The 24,036-nt window shown below is 37.7% G+C and overlaps 1 protein-coding gene across 1 annotated transcript in view; it reads left to right on the top strand.

The window, feature by feature from the left end:
- The window catches only part of GARNL3 (GTPase activating Rap/RanGAP domain like 3), a 39,164-nt gene extending 16,006 nt beyond the window's left edge, over positions 1–23,158 (top strand). Inside the window, exons 13-28 of the mRNA XM_059828922.1 lie at positions 2,622–2,728; positions 3,575–3,696; positions 4,474–4,578; positions 6,757–6,831; positions 7,810–7,921; positions 8,600–8,698; positions 13,619–13,735; positions 14,431–14,603; positions 14,919–15,077; positions 17,120–17,186; positions 19,211–19,318; positions 19,758–19,876; positions 20,302–20,437; positions 21,567–21,776; positions 22,088–22,199; positions 22,935–23,158. Coding sequence (XP_059684905.1) covers positions 2,622–2,728; positions 3,575–3,696; positions 4,474–4,578; positions 6,757–6,831; positions 7,810–7,921; positions 8,600–8,698; positions 13,619–13,735; positions 14,431–14,603; positions 14,919–15,077; positions 17,120–17,186; positions 19,211–19,318; positions 19,758–19,876; positions 20,302–20,437; positions 21,567–21,776; positions 22,088–22,199; positions 22,935–23,091 — 1,978 coding nt within the window. The 3' untranslated portion in view covers positions 23,092–23,158. The remainder of the gene's footprint in view (positions 1–2,621; positions 2,729–3,574; positions 3,697–4,473; positions 4,579–6,756; positions 6,832–7,809; positions 7,922–8,599; positions 8,699–13,618; positions 13,736–14,430; positions 14,604–14,918; positions 15,078–17,119; positions 17,187–19,210; positions 19,319–19,757; positions 19,877–20,301; positions 20,438–21,566; positions 21,777–22,087; positions 22,200–22,934) is intronic.
- The last annotated feature ends 878 nt before the right edge of the window (positions 23,159–24,036 follow it).

The raw sequence follows: 24,036 nt of genomic DNA, 5'->3' as shown, positions 1-24,036 counted from the left end.
GCTTTGGAAGTTTTTTATATTTCATAGGCTGAGCAATCTTCACGGTCATCGAAGAATCTGTTCTTTTTGCTGCAGTATAGGCTACTTGAACTTTTTGCATCTCAAAGATACAGGACTGACTAAGACTTGCCTAGCTCCAAAACTGGATCATGAGCAGTAAGAGTTTGGTGCTTTTTTGCAACTACAACTCCACCTACTCATTTATGAATGTTACTTGAAATCATCTGCAGTGCAAATGTGGAGATGCACAAGAATGTGATGGTGAGAAGAAAATGGATTAATATTAACTAGATTTCTTCAAGAGAACTTGCTGGTAAATATGTGTGCTTTCTCCTATCTTACCTTTTTCTTCGAGTCCCTGAATATTTGGGAGTCTGTATTTTGGGGCATGCTGGAGGAGAAGGTTCACACCATCCTTGTTGCTTCACACCATCCTTGTTGCTCTTGATGTGGAGTGTGAGATAAGACAAAGCATGTATATGCCAAATAGGTGCAGGAGTTGAAAGTCTACAAACTTGGGTGCTTGAGGTGCATGTATATCCATAGGGGGGATATATATACCGCCAAGTACATCTCAAAATAATTTTTCACTAGAATTAATTGTCCTTTTCAATATAGCTAAGCAACTTAAATCTTGATTCAATAAGGTGCGAGAAATCTATATATATTTCTTCGGCATGCTGTTAAATCGAGCTCCAGAGAAGTATCCAACAGCATGATACTTCAGTTTGCATATGTGGGTGTTTTTTTCCTCCTTCCTATTTATAGCTAAGGTTTGTTTTGGAAAATGTCTGTAGTGCAGTTAAAAAAAGGAGTAGTTTTGTTTTGCTCTAATTTTGTGAGCAGCTTCTTGCATTATTTTTTTTCAATTGATTGTCCTCATAGATCCTGCTTTTCAGCATTCCCAGGTTTGTGAGAGGCACAAAACATGTTCATGTTTCCAGCGTGCAGTGAAAGCTCAGCTTCTTTTCTTCTTGTTTTGGAACAGAAACCTGGGCATACATCCCTCATTAGCCTTTAAGAAGTGAATGTTGTCCTGATCGTAAGCTAATAGTCAGTAGATGGGCTAGCCATGGTAAATGCTTTTTACATTGCTATTTGTTTGAGAAAAAAATGAGTAGCAGTAAATAAGATAAATTTGTCTCTCTGGCTTTGAATAACTGACGGCTTTTACTAGATCAGTCCATCTTATTCCTTAGTTGCTTCATTCTACCGGTCTTAACACATCTTCCCATAGTGCGTACCACACAGTATTTTTACGCTGTATGGCAGGATTAATACGTTATTGTATATTTCAGCTTGGCCTAATTACATTTCTTTCTGTCCCTTCACCTTAGGTCCATATGGGACTCTTGTTCCTTCTATTATTTTTTTTGTGAAGACGGTCTTCCAAGTGGCCAAAATTCCAGTCAAAAGAAACAGGGGATACTCTAGGCTTTTGAGACAAATTTTCCTTGTTTCATGCAATGCCACTGTGAGGTCTGACACTGAATTTCTGCTTAGAATGACTTTATATTTTATGTCACTCAAGAAGTCTATTGTTTTCGTTGGTTTTGTTGTGGTTTTCCCCATCTTAACTCATTCTGCTCTAGCCAAGGAACATTTCACACCCTGTGTAGTGATAAATTATTATTTTTTACCTGGATGGAGTAAGATAGACATAGGGCATCTCTGAAATTGTGTCTCGAATCTGTGAAACCGGTTTTAGAATGATCAATATTCATGCAAATGTAGTACCGCATTTCAGATTGTATGCGCAGTTTCTAAGCTTTCATGAAAAACAACGGGATGAATCCACTGGAATCCATTTGACTCAATACCAGTCAATCACTGCTGGTTTTTTGAGCAGGCAAATTCTGACTGGTTTGTGTAACAGTAGAGATGGGTGGAATCTATCATTTTACCACTTGCTGCATCCTGTGTCAGCTGCACATGCCGCTTGGAAGATCTTTGACTGCTGTCTCACAGTGAAGAACATTGTGCACACTGGCACTTGAAATACCAAGGAATGATTACTTACCTTAAAGATGCTACAGCTTGCTGAGCATATTGTATGCACGGGTTTTGTACCTGCTATTCATCCTTGCTATGCCAGATTCCTTATGGATCAAAAGAACTCAGAAGGTCCAGCTGCCATGGAAGTCATTCTGACTCTTTCTTCCTCAGTGACAATGAATTTGCTATTCCCGAGATACAGAGTCAGCTGTAGTAAGCCATTGTTGTTCAGAAAGAAGCAAATATTTCACACATGTGGTGAATGCATAGGTAAGGTGGAAATCTATAAGGAGAACGTATTTTGTAGGCAAAGAACTGTTCTTGTACAGCTTTTTTGAAAAGGACTAGATTTTGCTAGTGCCACTAAAAGCATTGTTCTATGAGAAGAACTGCAAAGTTCTGTTGTAATTGTTAGTGTCCCAGTGTTAGTTTGTGTAAAGGAAACAGAATTTTGCTCTAGTGAATAATTCCAAGTGAATGTTTTTTGTTAGGCCTGTGGGAGTTCTTACCTAAGACATACACAGATAACAGTTTCCAGTTCTTTCTTCTGTTTTGAATAGAGTCCGTAAAAATGGTGGGTTTTGAATGTGACTTTCAGTATAGATAAAGATTTGTTCTTTCAATAGGCTGAAAATATTTTCAGAAGAAAGTGTTCCTCTCTTTGGGCCTCCCCTTCCATCCCCACCTGTGTTTACAAATCACCAGGAATTCAGGAATTTTGTGTTAGTGAAATGTAAGTCAGTTTTTCTTTTGCTAGAAACACTTTTTTAAATAAGTGCATTAATAAATTGAAATTCACGATGCGTAAAATGTAAACACATTTTCTTGTGTATGCTGCTGTTCTGTATGGAATTTTTTTCAAATCTGTAGCGTAGGTGCGATGTCAGTTCCATCAAACTGTTCCAGTCAGATTAACAAAAAACTTAATTTCTATGCAATTATGCTTCTCAGGCTACTAGATACAAACTGACTTTTACAACTGCAGAATGTGCAGCCATATTTAGCTTTGCATTTTCTTAAAGGACTTGGAGATCTGAAAGAATTTATAATGCTGTTCGATATTTAATAATAGAAGGTGTTAGGTTAGCAGCTCTGAAAACCTGAAAATACAAACTTTTCTGAATGCATGCTGCGTAGGTGCCTTTCAGCACCTTTAAGAACTGTTTAATACTGTAATGATTCAGGTCCAGTTTTCATTGACCCTTGCCCTTATAAATAAGCAAGAAAGAAATTTTTGAGAACTGACCATGGTGATTACCATTAGATGCTTACCTGACAGGAATTTGACTAATAACTCATTTTGCATATTTAAATTGGTTTAGTACTTAAATTGAGTAGCAGTTTGTCTTTAATTTTTTTATTAATTAGGAGGTTATTGGGATGCCTTGTAGAATTCTCTTTACAAATTTTTCTCTTTTAAGCTTAAGGGATCATGATTCACTAAAAAAAACATGCGAAAAGGAGGCAATGCTAAATTACTAAGGGGAAAACAGGTGTTTTTGTACAGAGACTAACTGGAGTCAGTGGAAGTTGCCAATGTTCATTTAGGTAATGTATCTTCTTTTCCATAATGTTTTAGTAATAAATGGGGAAAAAGCCACCTTGGAAACCCCAACATTTTCTCAGAAACGTCAACGCACTTTAGACATGCTGATCCGCTCTTTATACCAAGACCTGATGCCTGATCTACACAAGGTAAATGTAAGTCAGCAGTCTCTGCATCCCTCGCATATGCTCTCCTATTCTCACTAATAGATTGAAAGTTCTGTTGCTTTAGAAGACTGTAATCCTAATAAGCATTGAATTGCATACACTAGGCGAAATACCAATTGTCATATAACTTCTTTTACAGTTATATGAAAGTTGACAGACAGTCCTTTCAGGATAGGACTCTTCAGGCATTTGTTTAAATCAGGTGTGAGGAGAAGCATAACAATGTCATACTTTGTATAGGCTTGCCTGCAGCAAGGGAATAGGAAATATACGGTCTGCAAATACAGGTATTAGTTTTGTCACCATAAAAACTGCACTCACTCATTCCATTATGTGTAAATTTGGATCATTTTTACCCTTGGGTAGCAACAAGATAACTTCATTTTAGATGATGAAAACGTAAGGTGATTCTTAACTAACTAAGAAGTTGTTCAATTCTTCTAAAATTAGCGAGGTGCTATTTTTTCCCCCACTGTTTATTTCTCTTAACTAAATAGATCTGCTTAAACTTTTGTGTCCACCATCTTTGTTATGATTCTGTAGAACATGACAGTGATAAACAATGACAAGTTGGAAAGTAAAGCACTCAAGGATTGGAAGAGTTGCAATTCCTGTTCACTGAGAAGCTGTACAGTTAGATTCATCACTACAGGAAAATACCTAAAAAAGACAGAAAATTTAAATGATATCACATTAAATTAATTTAGATTAAAATATTATGAAAACTTTTGGTTGAGTTTAAAAAAGAAACATTTTATGTTTTAGAACATGCTCAATAGAAGGTCCTTCAGTGATGTGTTACCAGAGTCCCCAAAATCAACACGGAAAAAAGAGGAAGCTCGGCAAGCAGAGTTTGTCCGACTTGGTCAGGTAGGATCAATTTAGGAGGTATGCACCTATGTTTACAAAGGCTGCGTCACTCCCTTTGTTTGAATTTGATTAGCTTGCAGAGTTATGTCAGGACTTAATGCAGTTCCCTGTGGTCAGAAATAGTTTTGTATTATTGCATTAGGTTAAGCTACGTTAAAGTAAAATATGAATAGAATCTGTATCTGTTACACCTCAGGTACACAACACAATTACAAATATTTATAAAATACATACGCTAAAAGAAGGTTGGAAAAATCACACCTTAGGATCAAACCTAAAAGGTCTTTCCCTACTTCGTGCAGCAGATGCTTTCGTAAGAGTGCCTTGACTTTTTCTGTGCTTTGGAGAAACATAATCTTTCATGGATTTCCTCTATATGTTTTATCAAGATTTAATTTCTTAGAAATTATTTACCTTACTTTAGCCACGAAGAAGTTTCGACAGTCTTTCTGCTAAATCAGAGATTGCCACACATCTTTGAACATACCAGACACTGACTCCAGTCTGCTTCTTATCTTAACAATACTTCTTTTCTGAGCTGATTTAACTTAGTGGGAGTTAACAAAGTAGGAAACCAAAACAGAAAAAAACCCGAAACAAAACAAACTAAAAAACCACACCACCACCAAAACCCAAGTCCTCCCCCCTTTCCTCCCATTTTTTTGCATTGGCAGGGCTGCAAAGTCTACTCCTCTGTGCTTTGCCCACCCTTTCCCCAACCACCTTGAACTAGCTAGTCACTCTAGGCAGGTATTTTAAAAATAAAATTAAAAAAAAAAAGAAAAAGCAAATATGTTTGTAATATTCAGACAGAAGTAACCAATGATTTATTCCCCAAGTTTACTAATTACTTCAAAGAAGTTAAAGGAAAACATGGTTATTGAAAGTATAGGAACCTATAAGCTTGACCACCTCCACCTCCCCCAAGTTAAATGCTGGTAAGATACGTAACAAATTGCGACCCATTCCTTAAACAAGACTTCCATCCCTGGCGTGGCCTTCATCAAAGGGAAACCTAATAGGTGAGTTAAAAATTCATAGATATGTGTGTGTTTGTGTTTTTCTTGGAGGTTCTTTTCACATTTAAATCTTTGCGTTCCCTAAAAGACCTTTTCCTCTAAGTTACAAACTGTAGGCTTGAACACATTTCAGCATGCTTTCCAAGTAGCTCTTAATCATTCTTGCCACTCTTATCAATGTGTCTGTCTCTTAGTTACAGTCAGTTGAGTTTTTAGACAGTAAACCAAACTCACTGATGACTGGCTTAGCGGTATATTTAAATCATTTATTTATTGTCAAGATGATCTCTACTGGCTGGTGGAATGAAATTAAAATGTTAATGTAATGCAGTATTTCATGCATCTCTGTAAGCTGCAAATGTGCAAACGGTGTATGCAGCTGATTACCACCACTTCACAGAGACCATGCATGATGGTAGGCAAACTTTAGGGCAGTAAAATTGGTTTAGGTAATTTCTAAACTTTGCATTAAAGAATGCTGTGATAATTCCATGTGTCATCACTTTATAGGAATGCTGCTGTAAAGGTTAGCAATGATGGTATATAGGATACCTTAAACAGACTTACTGTGTATCTCACTGAAACTATGCTTATACACTGTTTTTCCGGAGTTCTTAGCCCTTTCAGAATCAGCTCCCTTCTAGTTACTTCTAGTTGAAGAATTTGTGATACTGTGACCGTGTGTCCCTGGCACCCCTGGCAAGGTATATATATAGTTTGACTTAGTGGTTTGTTATGAAGTTTTGCAAGTGAAAGGCCAGCTTGTGTAATTGATAAAAGGATCCTCTATCCAGCTAGCTTATAGAACAAATTGTGTAGATGACTAGCTTGTATGATTTGAGGTGGAGGCTTTTCTCTGTTATTATGTTTGACACTTCTTTTCTGATTTTGAGTTTCCATTTAAAAAACAAACAAACAAAAACCAAAAAAACCCCAACCACAGTATGTTTTGGCTGAAAGATACCTAGCAACCCTCTAGTGATTCAAGCAGACTTTGTTCAGGATATACAGAATTCCGCTTCTTTCCTCACTGCTTAAAATGTGGTAGGAATTCCAAACTGGAGTTACTTTTTAGTCCTAAATTGTCCTTTCCTTATAGTCTTTAGCTTGTATATTGCTGACAAAAACTCAATTTAAATAAAACATCTATTTGTATTAGGCACTGAAATTGAAAACCACTGTGAAAGGGGATGCCACAGCTAACTTGGCAACCACAAGCTTTTGTAAAAAGGAGGTGAGTGAACCCGTCTGTCTGAGGAGAGATATGGAAAAATTAAATGCTATCGAGTATGGCATTGCATGTCAGTTCTGCGTACTGTGTATTTACTTTTGTAATTAGATGCTGTAGCAGCAAAGATGAAATGTATAGCACCAAAGTGATTCTGCAGCCGATATCAGATTAGTAAAGGATAAGCCTGGAGGCAGAAGCACTTCTCAAGTTAAAGCAAGGGTGGATATTTTTATATCTGAGAATATTTGATGAAAATGCCATTTTCCATACGCAGTCATCTTTTGTTTTAACTTCTGCATCAAGTTTAAAACAAAATTCAGTTGTGTTTTTATTTGCTGTAGCACCAGATTTTGTTCAAGGGCATTAGGGAGTGAAAGATGCAAACCACGCTCTTCTGCTTGCATCTTACATTCAGAAGCTTCAGAAGTGCTTCTAGAGTTTCGGAGGCTTCAGGTAATATTTAAATTGGGGGAGAAGGGGCAGGGTCTGGGAGGTAAGTACAGAGAACACATGACAAAAGAACAATTTGGCAGAAAGGCAGTTTTAACTGTACCATATGCTAGTGACTAAACATCACAAACTGAGCCATAAAATGTAAGAAAATTGCATATGCGTGGTGGTACATACGTTTTAAGTCTATAGTTTGTTTGGGTTTTTTTGTTTGTTTGTTTTTTTAAATAAAATACATACTGAGTATTTCCAGGGTTGCACTGAATATCAGCTGCATGTGCTTTAATTCCAGTGTTTCAGGAATGTGTCTTACACTTTCTAGTCTCCAAATCCAGTTAATATGGAGAGTATTTCCTCAGCAAGAAAATTAACTAAAATTTGATATTTCACATTCAAAAAATGTACTGTTTGGAAATGTATCCTCCCAAAAGCATTTACATGTTATTACTTGCCATTGTCTATCACATTCTGTGTCTGTATGATCTGTATTTCTTAGTGTACTTAATATGTATCTCTTATGTTACTTCATAGCCTTGGGAATCTCAATCTTTCTGCAATAATTTTCCTCATGAGGTTGTCTGTGCAGATTCTTGGGGCCAGTCCTTGCTGGTTTCTACAGATGCTGGCATCTTGTTAATAGATGGTTAGTAAATGATCCGGTGGTTTTGTATCTGACCATTTTCTTTAAAGTGTATGTTCATAAGCTCTATTCAGGTGTTGGTAGGTCTTCACCTACAGGGTTAGTTACCAATCCAAGTGGATTTATTAGATTTATGTAACCTAGTTGCAAAAATTCTCTCTGCACCGACATCAAGCTATATTGGGGAGCCAATGTTAATGCAGATTTCTGAATGTTTTGTTATTTCAGATATTGTTTTCTTGACCATCTGAAAAGACTTATGGCTTGTCTGGATTTCTTAGCCCTTAATGATAGTGAGCATGAAGCCAAAGGCTTATGTGACAATGAAAGCCTGCTTCTTCCATAGCAATGATATTGCTAGTTTGACACCTTATCTTCTGTGTGCCACATAAGGCCAGTGGAACTGAGGGAATGAAGTTAGTTCTCGGTGATAATTCTCAAACTTTCCAAAGGAAGGTCCCTTTTAGGCTTCAGTTGCACAATCTGATACATGGCAATGATAAAACTCTGCCATGAGGAAGTATTGGCTATGATGCTGTGGTATACGTAGCAGCTTTGTGCAGTTTTTTTAATTTTCATAAGAAAAAAATGAGGCTTTTATTACAAGAAAGAAATAAGTCAAAACCAGTGACTAGCAAATTTTAGCAGGGTTTTGAATAAATATGTGTGTTTCTTTTTTAGATGGTCAACCGTCAGTGCAAGTATTTGATAAAACTCTTCAAATAAAGCAGATGCATGTGTTGGAAGCGCTGGATCTTTTGATTGCCCGAACAGACAAAGGTAGGAGAGGTCCCCGTTCTTTGATTCTCATATGAATGTGGCTGGTGCTCGGTATGTATGTCTCATGAGGCAATCGTTTCTATCAGTGCTAAGTATATTAGATGCCTCATTTAGAGTAAGGGAGCACATACAACAACTGTTGTTATTTTTCTAAAAGGCTGGCGGGGGGGCGGGGGGGGGGCGCGGAATCCTTAAATGCTTATTCATGCTTCCTTCAAGGCAGGCCTGAAACTGGTCATATGGCCTTTCTTCAGCCACTGTTGGAACTTGACACTCTTTGGAAATCTCCTTGACTGAATTATATGTTTATTCAGTTGTGCAAAACTGTGGGGAAAATTACTTATGCTGTCACTGTTTTACCAAAGGTGTTTCTTTGGTATTTATTCTGTTAACTGTCACTGCATCCTGGTGCTACAGAATGTATTTTCGTGAAGGTTCTGGTATAAAAGAACTTAAATGTTGTTTGGACTGACAGTGTTTCCTTTTTAGCCTCATTTGGAAGCATTAAATGTGCATAAAATGTGCACTTTTTCAATGAGGTACTTCTTACGCAACAGTCTGTGATTGAATTTCACAAAGTGAACATACACAAAGCAAGAACAGGATCTTTATGTGTAACACAGAGAAGAGCGTTATAAATATGATTGGTTTATTGTTTTTTACCACATTATGTCTGTTTGCTCAGTCTTGGCTGAAGTTACATTTACCCAAACTTAGGGTAAAAACATGGTTCCCTTTGTATCATTGGGAGTTGGCCAGTTTGGCTGCACCTGATGAAATTCACCCTGGGACCTTAACAGAACTCACTCAAACTACCTGAGAGCCATTTGCAGTTCTCTCTCAAGACACCTGGAGGGTGGGTAATGTTTCTGAAGATCTGAAAAGGGAGGTTGTGGCTGAAGCTTAATTTGTGAAGCTTCTAGAAAAGATGATTACATTTAATTGTCAAAACATAGTACTGTTTGGTTAAACCTGAAGAGAGAGATGTAAGCAGGCATTTTGAAGTAACAGAACAAAGTATTACTGTCATCAATTCATGATGCTTCAAACATAGTCTGATAAAGTTTTACTCATGTAACAAATTGCAGAGATTTTTTAACTCTTGATATGGATGCTTTCTGAAGCATTTAGGAGAAAGTTCTTTCATACTCACTAGAATTCTGGACTCCTATTTTGTATTTGCATACCATATTGAAATTTAAGATCTAGGATGGAAGAAAAATCATACTTGCCTTTCATTTTCAGACTACACCTCAGCAGCAAAAATGAGACAAATAATGAGTTAGATGAGCAAAAGCTGGGCTCATAAGCTGGGTTCAAAGATTTTGTGGGGTTTTAGGATAAAATGTTATACCCTACAAGGTTACCTTTTTAAGCTTAACTATCAGCAAGAGCTTATTCAGGTCAACATTCCAAGAGAAGGCATTGAAGGAGACGCCAATACAGCAGGTGTCAATGACAGCAGCACAAATTGCTTTGGTAGCAATGGCCTCTGTTCTAATACAGACACAGTTAAATCTAACACTACAGTGGGGTTTTTTTGGGACATCTGCTGATTAAATTTCTCCTAGTAATGAAAGGCAAGGCACAGAAATGGATCTGGTTTGTCCTCCAAGCACATATTCTTTTGTTCCAGCTTCATTTTGTGAAATGCCTAGACACGAGGGCGAGGGGGGATGAGGAAGAGCTGCTTTGCTTGAAAGAATCAAGTCTGTAGGTGGTTAAGGAAAACTAAAAAAGCTCAGATGATAATAATTTTTATAGGCAGCCACAGATAAATCTGACACTACAATGGGGTTATTTGGAACATCTGCAAAAGAGCTAGTATTGTGAAAGGGGAGTGATGCATCCTAGAGGACACACTGCTTAAAGAGCCAGAGCAATTTTAAACAAGGAAAGGTGAAGATTTATGTCTGCTGAAAGGCAGGCTTACTGTCAACCTGTGGGGTGCACATCTCATGGCTTATGGGAATTTAAACCCCAATTCCTTTTTAAAAGCATATCAAACCAATTTCAGTGAAGGCAGTGGTCATTGTTCTGCCTTCATAGTGAAATGCCTGCCCGGGAAAGAAGTTCTCATGTGTGTTATTCTTTGCTGCACACACGTAGCATCTTCACAGAGGTAAATATGGCATGTTTGATGGAAGCATAAATGGTCTTCTGAAGTCTGGCATAACCTCCAGAAATAACAGCACTTAGTGTAGGTGGTAATACTTGCTCCCTCCTATGTCTGCCTGTTTACAACCATTTCTTGATTTGAGGAATGCAAACATTCAGATTGGTCAGAAGAAGTTCTTGAGTTTTGCTATGGGTACGCAGTTGTAGCATTTCGCAATTGTCTGCATCATCAAGAATGTTTGTAAAATATCTAGCTGAAATAGTAGCTCAGGTACGAAGACAAAACACTACAGTTGTCACTGGAGGAGCAACTACTTAATCAGAAGCAGAATCTAGGAGAAAATTGTAATAAATTTAGAGTAAATTTTTTCAGTCTTGAATGGCTGCACTAAAAACCATCTCCGATCTCAGTGCAAGTGATGGTAGTGATAAGAATTGCAGCTGATTCTAGATCAGGAAAGATGGCCTTCCTTCAGGTTGTGTCAATAGCTGCTTTAGCTTAAAATCAATGTTGATAGAAATGGAGAAGCATTTTAAGGTGTTTGGTCATGTGTAGGTTTTTATGTATGTGATAGTGTTTGAAAACACTCACATGCAGCACAAAGAATTGTGCAGTAGTTGTAAAACAGTGGGTGAACATGCAAGTCCTTGATTACGTTTCTCATTTCATAGCATTAAAACGTTCCATGAATTTGAGAGCCACTCTTGATTCCTTTCCTAAATAAAGATGCCACAAACTGGTTAGGGAGTTTAGATTGACAAAAGCGATCAATTTGTTGCTAGGCAGCAACCACAGCCATCCAGTTTTGGACATGGGATTATAATTTGCACTTTCCAAGAGTTAGCAACAAGCTGTGAGACTTTCTGAGCAGATATTGCATAATCATAAGAAATCATAAGCAGTTATTGCAAAGGTTGATGACAGGGCTAGTACTTAGTTAACAGAAAACTGTTACGATACAGTGTTTTCCAAGTGTCGTATTTCTAAGACTCTGTCTTATGCCTTTTCTGAAGTGAAATCAGAGCCTCCTATATGTTTTTGTGTGATTTCCCTAGTCCTGTGGGATGCTATCAAAAGTCACTCTTGTTTACTGAGAAAATTTTGGATTGCAGATTGCTACAGAGGCCCATTCAGTTGCCTCTGCAGCTATCTATCTCAGATTTTGCCATGTTACTATGAGATGATCATCACTAGCCAGGGCCAAAATTGCATCTAGTATGGAAGATGCTAGCTGGTCAAGTGCCATGGGCGAGGATGGTATCCGAGAAGTTGAGGAGATTCTTGGATAGAGTGGGAAACACCTTATAGGCAGCCTTACTCATCAAAAGGAGAAAGGCATTAGAAAAGAGCAACCTAATATTACCAGGACTTAAAGCATGGACTAGTTGACTCGCTGTAAATCTACAGTGTAGTTTATCTTTTGGCAACTTGTGACATTACAAACGTAAGATATGCGTTTTCTACACCTTGATGTTTGTCTGACTAATAAGATTTGTACCCACCACAGAAAAAAACATATTTACGATCTTTGCTTGTTTGAAGAATTTGCCGGATTCTGATGGTGGATTCTTCAGGTTGTTATGTTTGGAATAACTAACTGAACAATAAAGGCAGGACTAAGTCCAAAGAGAGACTGAATTGATGAGAGCAATAACACTGTCCTTGAACATTTGACTTAGCTCATGTTTTTTGGCCTTCCCTCCAAAAGGGTGTGAATGTTGCTTGCCATTCTTCCACGAACGAGTTCATGGAAGCACAGATTCTTGTGTGCACACGTTCTTGAAAAGAGAGGAATTGCATATATTTTGTTTTCCTTTTGTCAGTGTTGACGGTAACAATTTGCTCTCTGAGTCAGATTACTCAATCTTTCAAACTGTGGCAGACTTAAGGAAGCATTGCATCTTCTCTTCTCTTACACTTGTTGTGGGAAAAGAAGGTCATGCAGGGGCCAGATGTCCTGATTCATGTTGCTGTTCTCTCAGAATTGAAGGCAGCACCCATGATTTCGCTTCTGTCTTTATGGTGGGATTCACGCCAACTATATATTGAGAAAGCATGCTTAATTTTCCAGCAATACCAGCTAGTCTAGTAAAGGAGTCCACCTTTGTCAGGAAATCTTGCCCTGCTTGTATTTTAAGAAACTTCGAAAAGAAACCACTCTTTAAGTCACTTATTTCCCAACTGCAAGTAGTAGTGCATCATTTATTTATTTGTTTTAAATTTAGGGGTTGTAGATTCCACTCACATCTATCTTTGTGGGAAACAGATTTAGCCATGGAAGTAGATATGTATTATTTTTGCAGTTGGAATATGCCTTGAACCTCACTTGCCTACCTTTGAAGAACTGATAAGCAAAACCAGTCTGCATCCGGAAGGGTTTCAAACTCTGTTAAGGATCCTGTTCCCAGCTGCTCAGCTGGATGGTTCCGGCTTTTAAAGTTAACCCTTTTACTCTTGCCCTTTAGTTTATATCTATTGTATTTTCACTATCTTGTGAAATTTTGTGTATTTGTGAAATAGCCTACATTTCACTGTTTTGAAGCTCTTGTGTCATTCTTTGCTGCAGCACCACCTGATGGGAAACTCAGCTACTGAACTGAAGGGGTTGGTTACTAGAATCGTAAAGCCTAGAGAGTTTATAAGCAGTCTTGTATGATGTTGCAGCTCATCCCCAGAGAAGCAGTATGCTTTGTTTATCTTTGCTCTGTTTGTTAGGTGCTGCTTCTCTTCAGAAGTATTAATTTCAAACTACCACCATCTTTTTTTATCTTGTTTTTTTCCTGGCTCTCTTCATCCTTCAGGGAAAGACTCTCGTCTCCTTGTCTTCAGACTCAGTGCTGTCCAAAAAGACATAGAAACAAAGCAAACGATAAGAAGCAAATACGACTGCAGAGAAAATAAACTGGAGAGAACAAAAGGTGATATTATTATCCTGTGTTAAAAACATCCACTGTAGTATGATGCCTGTTGCCAGGGGCTTATTAGCTCCCTTGAGGCAGTTGTAGGTGTTCATCTTTAGTTTTTTCTCTGGACAGTCAATTCAAACTTTGTTAAGCTTATATGTGAAAATAAGTCTGGTATAGTCCAGCATGACATTTTAGAACTTTGTAAAAATACTGTGTTACTTGGCAATCACTGCTGATGAAAAGCTCTAGAGAAAAATAGATATGTTGCTTTCTGATTGAGGGGTATGAGAAGAATTATGCAGGGATATGAGACTGAAATAAAGGGCATTTTAAAGTGGAGGAACACTGGCAAATCTCCATTAAATAGTAGTGATTAGATTAGTTTGGGTGTTGCCGATTATTTTAGTAGACGTAAACATTTTCTGGTCTTCACAAGCAAGCTGCTTTGGAAAGCTGGAACCTGCAGAATAGTGAAAATCATGTATTAAATCTTTACTTGCAAAAGGAGTAAGGGGAAAAATAGATTTCAAAAGAGTCAAAGCCTTTTGTCTTTTTCTAGAAGTTAATGTTATCCTGTTCGTAGGTTTGTAATTCTGTTTTGCTAAGTCATGCATCAGAGCCCCGTTGTACTAATCATCATACAAATACAGAACAAAAAAAGCAAACCCTACCCCAAACACTTACGATCTGGAGCATTATTTCCTCAGGCTGCCATTTGTATGCCATTAATACTCACCATGGCAGTGAACTGAGGATTGTTGTGGCTATTCGGAACAAACTACTTCTCGTCACAAAGAAATATAATCCACGCAACAGTTTAACCAACAGCTGTCTGCTGTCATCATCTGAATCTCCAGTGGAGGAGTTCCAGTACATCCGGGTATGTGTAATCTAATCACTGATCACTAATCACTTCCCTTAACAGGCTGGGCAGCACTTAGCTAGTGGTGGGGAAAAAGACAAAGAGCATGCATTTTTATCTTCCTGAACCTCCAGACAAATAAAAGCGAGAAGCCGTATGATGGAGTTCCATCATATATATGCCAAAGAAATCTTTCAGTTTTTTTAATTAAGTTTCTGCTTGTTCTTTATCATGTTTATGTGCTTAGAGCACATCCCTTTAAATTCATGGAGTACCTGCAGCACCCACAGTAGGAGTTTGAAGAAGAGAATAATTCTATTATTTACATTATAGGAAATATGCCTTTCTGACCCTCCAGTGGTTATGACACTGGTGGATGGACCTACTGGAGACAGTGACAATATGATCTGTGTAGCATATCGGCATCAGTTTGATTTAGTTAATGAGAGTACTGGGGAGTCCTATAGATTGCATCATGTCGAAACAAACAAGGTAAGTTTTCATCATTGAAACTATTTTCTTGCAGAACAACACTGAACATAATTTCTTGCAGACTCAGCGCATCCTGTGCTGGCCTCCTGGCAGTGCAATTTATGGAGATCCTCATGTCTCTTACTTTTCACTTCTATAACCTCTGCTTTAGGGCACTCTGAGATACTTGTTCCTTTTGGGATACATGATAATAATCACTCCCGAGAGAGGTAGTTATAAGATATGACACATTAGGAAGGAGCCTGTGTTTCAGGCTCTGGAGTATCACTGTCAGCATAGATTAATTTTTCTCCTTTCTTAGTCAATAGTTTGCTTTTTGCTTTTTCTTTGTCGTCTCAGTGTTTTATTATTTAAGAAATTGCAGCAAAATAACTCCAATTGTTGGCCACCAGTATCTCATTCAGACTTGCCTATTTGCATGTACTAAGGCTAAAATATTTACATGTAGCTTTTAGTTCTATTTAAGAAACTACTGCCCAGTCAACTAGTAAATTAACTGAATCTTTGTAACTAGGACGTAGGATTGGGATTTAAGCAAATGTCCTGCTTTTCAGAAAAGAGCTCCAGTATTTCCTGCTGCTGGGAAGATAATGATCTTCAGCATCTCTGAAAATCAGATAATTTTAATTGTTTCTAAATATGGATGTGAACATACAGGTTTAGAAGAAAAAAAAAATTGGAAGATTTTGCACAGTTAATCTTTTTTTGTTGTTTTTAATTGACTCTTTTTCTCATAATGAGATAAGGGACTACTCTTTTCATTTGGTGGTTCTTGTTGATAGGTTATTTTCTTTTTAAATCATCTGTATTTTTATTCAGATATGATGATGAAGAGGTTTGGTACTCCTAGCATGGGCAATACATTGTAAGCTTCTCCGCAGCACTGGTAATCTGTCTTAGTGTGGATGAGGAGGAACTACAAGTAAAGAATGGGGATGGAGAAGTACACCACCACCATACCTGCCCCCCGCCCACCCCCACACCCCCCCCCATTCCTCTTCTCCCCAGGAATCCTTATTTCCTTTGAGAACACAAACAAAGCAGACAATTAATATGAGCTGAGCCAGGCATTTTTGTGATGTTGAAATGGAACACCAAATTATTTCCACAGGTAACAGAGCAGAAATGGCTTTCAGTCACGACAAAGGATGGGTCAAAATATGTTTAGTATAGATATATAGACTTCTAGGTCTGTTTAACAGTTCTTGACCTATACAGAAATCTTAAATCAAGAGTGAACATCTAGCTTATTGTACAAAGGAAAGTCAAAGAACTGTTGTTCATGACATTGGTCTCCAACCCCTCTCCTTGCCCAAGTAGTGAATGTTGTGGTCTGGGAAGCATTTGTCTAATGTTATCGTATGTATTTCACTAATAAGGTCTCATTTCCTGAACAGATACCCTAGTTTTTATGGCTGATCTGGATTTTTTAATCTAATTGTAAAAGGCAAATACAGAGTTGAAATACGAGAATTTATGTAGCTTATGCTATGTAAAAAATACTGTGGTTTATCCAGCATTGGTTCTCAGTTTCTAAATTCGGCCTATTCAGAAATCCTTAAGTACATCCCTATCGACCTCTGTAAGTGTTGGTGGTTTTGAACCAGTAATTGTTGCTGCATTTGATATTTCTGCTAGTCATGATGTGCAGTGGAGCTTTCTGGACTTCACTTTTTGAAAAGAATTGTTATTTTTAGCATATCATGTTGATTCACAATGTCCTGAAATCACCCCATTTTCCAAAATTCATATTGCCAAATAAGTTACGTAAGTTTTTATTCCTTTATACTGTGGGTGTGGTATTGAATATTCAGTACCGTACAGAACTGAATACAAAAGAAATTTATTTCCATCCTGAGAGCATCCTGAAAATGAATCACAAAAGAGGCTGCATTTGAAAAATGACTACTTTTTTTTTTTTTTCCCTTTTATCTGTAGTTGTGCACTCCCCCAACTGATTGTGTTGCTTGTTAGTCAAAACCTGGTTGTAATAACCACAGTATCCTCTGCCTGTTCATTACCCTTTCCCGTTATCATTGCAGGTTAATTTTGTGGCAGCTATTGATGTATACGAAGATGGTGAAGCTGGTCTACTGTTGTGTTATAACTGTAAGTATTTAGGGAAGACCAAAAATGGTAATACCTCAATCTGCATATGTAATCCTTTTTTCATTGGAGTCTAGGTCTGTATTTTAAAATAAATTTCAGTGTTTCATGAAAAGTTTTTCAATATATGTTCTTTTGAATTTAGATGTGTATTAGAGAGACTAGAAATGGAAGTAGTATTTTATTGTAGGGTATGTTGAATTTAGACATACTAGCTGATAGGTTTTAATTTCAGGTATATAGATGTGCATCTCTATATTTATAGCTGTTATCACCTTACTCACAAAAGTCCTATTGCTTCAGATCTAGCTCATTCTTTAGGTAGTTACACAATTACTAGGTGTTTTCAAGACATGTAAAATTTAGCATTCCACCCCTTTTTCCTCTGCATGCTCTCCCATTCTGTCTTTGTGCTTTTTCTTCCGCCTACTTTTTGGCACTGTTGCATTATTTCATTGTAATTCTCTCAATCTCCTTTTATAAAGTGGCCTTGGATATAACACGCATATGCTTTTCTCTGCAGTACACAGGTACTTTTTCTTCTGATCCTCATGAAAATAGAAGCTCTTAGCATGAAGCAGCCTTTATGAGGCAGTGCTGAAGGACAAGGCATGGCTTTCTCTACTGCAGAAGGCGTGTCCTATTTGCCTCTCCAAAGTGAACATTGATGGAGACAGGATAAATACACCTATGTTCCAGCACTGGCTATTGGTTTGGTACCACGGAGCAAATTTTAAGTGTCTCTAAACTATATCTTTCTATGCTCTGTGAGGCCTTATTGCTTCTGGTAGCTTGCCAGATCCTACCTGGTTCTGGTTCACTTTAGCACTGCTTCAGAACTAAAAAGCTATCTGACAAAGCATAGTGGATTCCCACCTATACTTCTGCACAGAATCAGTTCCCCTCTAGTAGACCCATCGCTGAGCCAAAGCTAACAAACTTAGCTGATCTTAAAGTTACAATAAAGGGACTGCACAGGCTTGCAGCAACTTGCATTCCTATTTCTAGGACGGTGTCACAGGGAAACCTACATTTGTTCTTTAGAGAGTTTTATAATTCTGAAAGTGTCATCATAGAACAAATATGAAAACACAGGATTTGGCAGTGTCCTATGTTTGTATTTAGAAAAAGACCTGTAATACATTTCTGGATATAAACTTTGATTCAGTCTAAGGGCATCAGTTACAGGAAAAAATAGGATTTTGCCTAAAAATAGAAAGGAGCTGGAAGCAGCACGTATTTGAGAGGGTGATAGATGTTTACCTGGAGCCCACAGTACACTCATATGAGCTTGTCAAGAAAAAAAGATGACTGCAATTGCATCTCGTCTTTAAGCTTTCTTATCGTTTGCTGATACGACTTCTCAAGTCCTGAACTTTAATAGATGTTTGATCAGCACTAGTGCATGTGTTTAAAGAAACATCTGTTGGTAGTGGAAGGTTAAGTTCCCCGTTATCTAGATCTATCAAATTAAAAATTCAGAATTGCATTGCCAGTAAGAAGCTGTATAAGCCAGCTTTCATGTCTGACTCATAGAAAGACTGTTAATTTCAGAATCAGTGGACTTAAAGCAGATAAGAAGTAGGTTCACAAGTTATATGATTAATGAAATCTTGGTGTCTGTAACATTCCATGTGTATAACAGTCTTCAAAGAACGTAAACTGTGCTAGCATATGGGCTGCTTGAAGGGCAGAGAGGTACGGTTCTGCTGACACTGCTTTCTGAATTTTTCTTGCCTATTCCTCTATCGGTAGTCAAGGTAAGGAACTGATAACTCTGATGCTGAAACAGAGTAATACTTACTTTGTGAAATACGACAACTTATTAAAATGTAGGTCTTTTGATCTTTCAAATGCTGTGTTCACAGAGGAAGCACATTTCCCTTATCTGTTTAGATATAGGACTTCTACATAACTGTTTGATTATGTATATAATGCCCACACTTCTGCAAAGTCTGCCTATAAAGTTGGTGTTTGTCACTTGCAGTGTAAGGTGGTGGATGCTTCTTTTTTCTTTTTTGTTACAGATGTTTGCCAATACAGAAAGGTATATCCTTTCAATGGAGGTTCTCCACTGATCCAGCCATCAGCTTATGACTTCCACTTCAGCTGGAATCAAGTTCCTTATGCTGTTGGTAAGAAAATACCTCTTTTTACTAGATGGCTGTTTTTTTCATTACCATTTAGGCTTGCACTTGGCTGTTAGTGGAATTACGGTATGTGTGCTAGGAATACACATGTTACATTCATGATGCCACTTTAGCTAAGTTTCTACATATGATAATTTTAAAAAGTGGAGCCTTGGTGCCAAGTTCTTCCTTTGCTGAACTTTTTTTCCTTTCTCTTTTTTCTGGTTTTCATTTGCCATTCAGTCTACGTTCTGCCAGGCATGGAGAGTGAAGTTTTCTTCAGGCTTGATGTAGCTCAATGTCCATCAGTATGTTAGACAACCCTTTTCGTAGGAAAGGGAGATGCCAAAAGAAATCAGATACTCAAGAACAGTTTTCATGGAGCATCCAAGAAACATTTACATTAACCATTTTTCCTTGCCAAATAATTTTTGTTTCATTGCAGTCTGTGCTTTCCCTTATATCCTTGCCTTCACTACTGATTCCATTGAGATCCGATTAGTGGTGAATGGGAACTTAGTCCACACAGCAGTTGTGCCTGAGCTTCAACTTGTAGCGTCAAGGGTAAGACACAGGAAAATCACGTTTGACTATTTCAGTGATATGTTGGGATCTAATTCGCATAAAAAGCTGCTGCAGCCAAAAACCAAACAAACCAAAACTGAAACATGTGCTACCTGATCTGTGGTAACTGTTTGTGCTCTTAGTTTATATCAAGTACAAAGAGAATCAGAACTGATCTCACTGTCCTTTATTGCTCACAGTAATGCAGATCTGAGATATTTGTCTGTTAATGGGGCAAATGCTATCCTCAACATCACAGATGTTCCCTCCACTTACAGTGGGATAACCTTTCCATGATGAACCCTAGCTGACTTAGTGGCAATACAGCAATAGTGGCAATAGAACATAGTGGACAAACATTTGAGCTCTTAGAAGATGGTTAAGAAAGTCTCGCTGTACTAATGATGAGTTATTTGTCATTTCAGTCAGATATTTATTTTAAAGCTACTGCTGCAGTAAGTGGATCATCTGACAGCAGCTCTAAGGAAATGAGTTCAAGGAGTTCTCCTCAAACACTGACAGCTTATGAAATGCCAGAATGTCCTCTTTCTTCTCTAGAAGGTAACATGCTTTCCAGGCAGCTTGAATAATGATCTCTGGTCATTCCAACAGCTATCACATCTCGGTGCAGCTGATCTTTTGCAAGATGAAATTGATTAGGTAAAAGATTTTGAGTTCCTAGCTGAGACTCTGGAAGATAGAGATTTTTCTATTTATCAACAGACATGAAGCACCTGGCTGAGCTTTTGCCCCATAGTATCTCTTCTGAATGCATGGTAGCACTGTTTGGAAGAAATCATTTCTGTAGGAGGGGAGGAATTAAGGTTCAGTAGCTTGATGAATCTTTGGCAATATGGCCGAGAATAATAATGCAAAAAGAGGTATAAAATTGTGGGGAAACTTGAGATTTCACATACGCCATTCCTTTCATTCAAGAAAAGCTAAACTACTACTGAATGGTTAAAGCTCTTTTGCAAACCGAAAGTAAGAAGTAGTTCTAGCCTTGAAAGAGTTTGCACCGTCAATTTAGTGTAACATGATCTGTGAACAATCACTCTATAGGGGAACAATAATGGAGAAACAAGGGCACATCAACTGGATAATGCAAGATGCATGTGTATCTTCTGCACTTAAATCTACTGCTGCACTGTTGGCAGAAGGGGAAAGGAGAAAGGAATCACAATTTCAGTTTTTAAAAGGCAGTGCTATTTGATGGTAAGTTGTTGGGTTTCTTTTCTAGGAATTAGGAAAACACATGGTATTTTATGTCACCTAAGAAGAGGAGCCATAATTTAAACCACTTGGGATCCAGGCTGCAATATACTTGCAACATACTAAAATACATGGGGAATATTGCACAGAGTGCAGAGTCATGGTGTAATAGTCAGAATACCAGCTTCAGGACATGTAAATTTACTTCCTGGTTCCACTGCTGATTCATCACATTGCCAAGAGTCAACTTCTTTTTCTCTCTAAGTCGAATTGCAAGTCTGCACAATGTGGTTGTATTTATTCCTCCTCCTAGCCTATTTATATTGAAAGATCTCTGGGCCCAGAAAGATCTTTGTTATTTGGGTTAAACAGCACCCAGCATGACAAGTATAATATTTCTGTATAACTTTTCATTTGGAAGTATTAAGAAATTATTCTATTGTGAAAGTGTAACATTCTTTTTCCTTCTGTGTTTCAGGTGAAGTTCCATGCAAAAACCTGTACAAAATTCCTCTCAGTAATCTGGTTGGGCGAAGCATTGAACGACCTCTGAAGTCACCTTTGGCTCCCAAGGACATCACTACTACAACATCCAGTGGCATTGCCTCTCTTCCAGTTACTCACTCGCTATCCTTATCTCGTATGGAAATTAAAGAAATTGCAAGCAGAACACGTAAAGAATTGCTGGGTAAACTTTCCTTGTTCTTCAGTGTACATAACACCTGCCAAGCATATAATTTCTAATCTTTGAACAATCACAGTCAGATTTGTAACATGCAACCAGTATTCATAAATAAGTAGTAAAACGAACAAATGAAACTGTGAGAAAACATTATTTGCAAATAGTCTAGCCAGCATCTGATCCCATATAAGGTGACCATATTCTAAGCCAGGTAGAAACTATTCAGTTATAATGGAAACCAGCAACATATACCTTAACGTTTTCACGAATGCTTTATTTTCTGTTGAGAGTGTTAAGTCTTCTGTTCCTTTATTGAGGCCTCTTGGATGAGCCTGTACCCAAGACAGAAAGTGCACAGAAGCAAAAAAAGGTTCCTCGAAGACAGTCAGACCCCAAGCAGGGAGCAGTAAGATCAACTAGTAGTGACAGGTAAATATACTGGCTTTAGAAAAGAACCTAAGTTAGACTGCAAATGTTTTCAGAATTGATTGTTTTTCACCCTGTTCATGCTTATCCCAGTTGGCATGTGGCTGACCGAGACCTTTGTATACCACTGTGAATTTCATGCTAATGTGTTAGAGTATCTGAATATTAGAAGTACTGAAAAGATTATACTTTTTGCTAAAGACATGTTAATGAGCAAAGCCAGACTAAATGGGATTTTGTGGGGACCTGCTGCAGTTGAGCCTGTCATTAGGATTTGGACTACTAGATCTGCACTGTGCAGGCTCACTTGCTATTTTCTTCATAGGCTCTTGTGTTGCTATTTCCAGAATAAAATTTGTGAAGGAACACCATAGCATGTGTCTGTTTGGCTCTGCTTACCTGACCCCACTGCCATTCTCTTGTTTTCACTGTTTTCATAACCTATGTTTCTGTAGAGTAGTGGCAGAATTCAGCCAAGATTCAGTAGACTGAGATTAACAAAACAAACAAAACATCTGCTGCAATGTAAAACCGTATTTGATTTATTTCACCATTTGGAAATTATTTGGGTGGGGGTCTTCATTAACAGTGTCTTTTGATATCTTCAGTAGAGTAAAAGAGAAACTCAGTTTTAATAGTCTGTCTTTAGGATAACTTGATTGAATCTAGAAATAGTCATTGATCCTACTTGCCCTGATCTGTGTATTTTTTTAGTAACTTTTGTCTTCCTCTTTGCAGGATAATCTCAAGCTCTTTAGAAAGCTATTCTGAAGGTCGTCATCTTTCCACTAGTTCAGATCCCGATACTTTAGCAAACAAGGAGGAGAGCTCACCATCTAACTATCCGTTTCAACTGATTTCTTTATATGATGAAGACATCATTGACTTGAAGTGAAGACAGTCTTAAAAACTTTCGTCCTTACTTCACTTTTTCTTACAACTCCGTGAGTTCTATGGGAATGTCACAAGCACTGCTTCTAGTGGTAAAATGTGCCTGGAAGTATTGGTGATTAATCTTTATAGAACCCACGTTGTTCTGGCTAGCTCAGCCTGATTTGGTGATGCTTATATCTTTGACATAGATATGTTTTCTGTTCTCAGTTAATGAATCATTACTTTTTGTGACATTCTAACAGTAGGTAATCAATGAGAGATTTAGGCTGAAACTGAAGTAAATAAAAGGTATTACTTGTTCTAAGCTTCTTTATAATTTGAAATACCTGAATGACATTCTGCTAAGTTAATTGCTGTTACTACTATTATGAGTTGTTTTACAACAGTGTACATCATGTGGGAAGAGGAATTTTATAACATAAATCACTCCTTTTGGTTTTTCAGTCTTTAAAAAAACAAACAAAACAAAACAACAACAACAAAAAAAGGCTTGCAGGCAAGGTCTTTCCAAACAGTGCAGTCTGTCCTTGAAATGATGCAGCTGTGTATGCTCACTGAAGAATCAAGGATGTTCTATAAAGATGAGGTAAGAGATGAAGATGCTACTTTCTTTGCTCTGGCCTGTCCATGCACATTTTTTAGAGAAACTTGAAAACTGTTTTGGCATTAAGAATCCTTGAGCAGAGAGGCTTTTTATAGAAAACACAAACTTTCAAAATATTCTTTCAGAATTGGAAGTAAAAAAAAAAAACAAAACAAAACAAAAAAAAACCCCCAAAAAACAAAAACCCAAACCCCAACTGCATTTCTCCATCTACTGGAAAACTGTTATTGTAGTGCATCTACAGATTTTCCTGTTACAGGCAAAAGAGCCTGTCATTTTCGTTCTGACTACACAAAGATTCCTATGCAGGCATCAGCATTAGCTGTTGTCTGCTCTTGCACC

Source organism: Gavia stellata, chromosome 24, assembly GCF_030936135.1.
Source record: "Gavia stellata isolate bGavSte3 chromosome 24, bGavSte3.hap2, whole genome shotgun sequence".
Taxonomy (NCBI): Eukaryota; Metazoa; Chordata; class Aves; order Gaviiformes; family Gaviidae; genus Gavia; species Gavia stellata.
The sequence above is the reverse complement of the archived record's forward strand: the minus strand, read 5'-3'. Positions and strand labels throughout refer to the sequence as shown.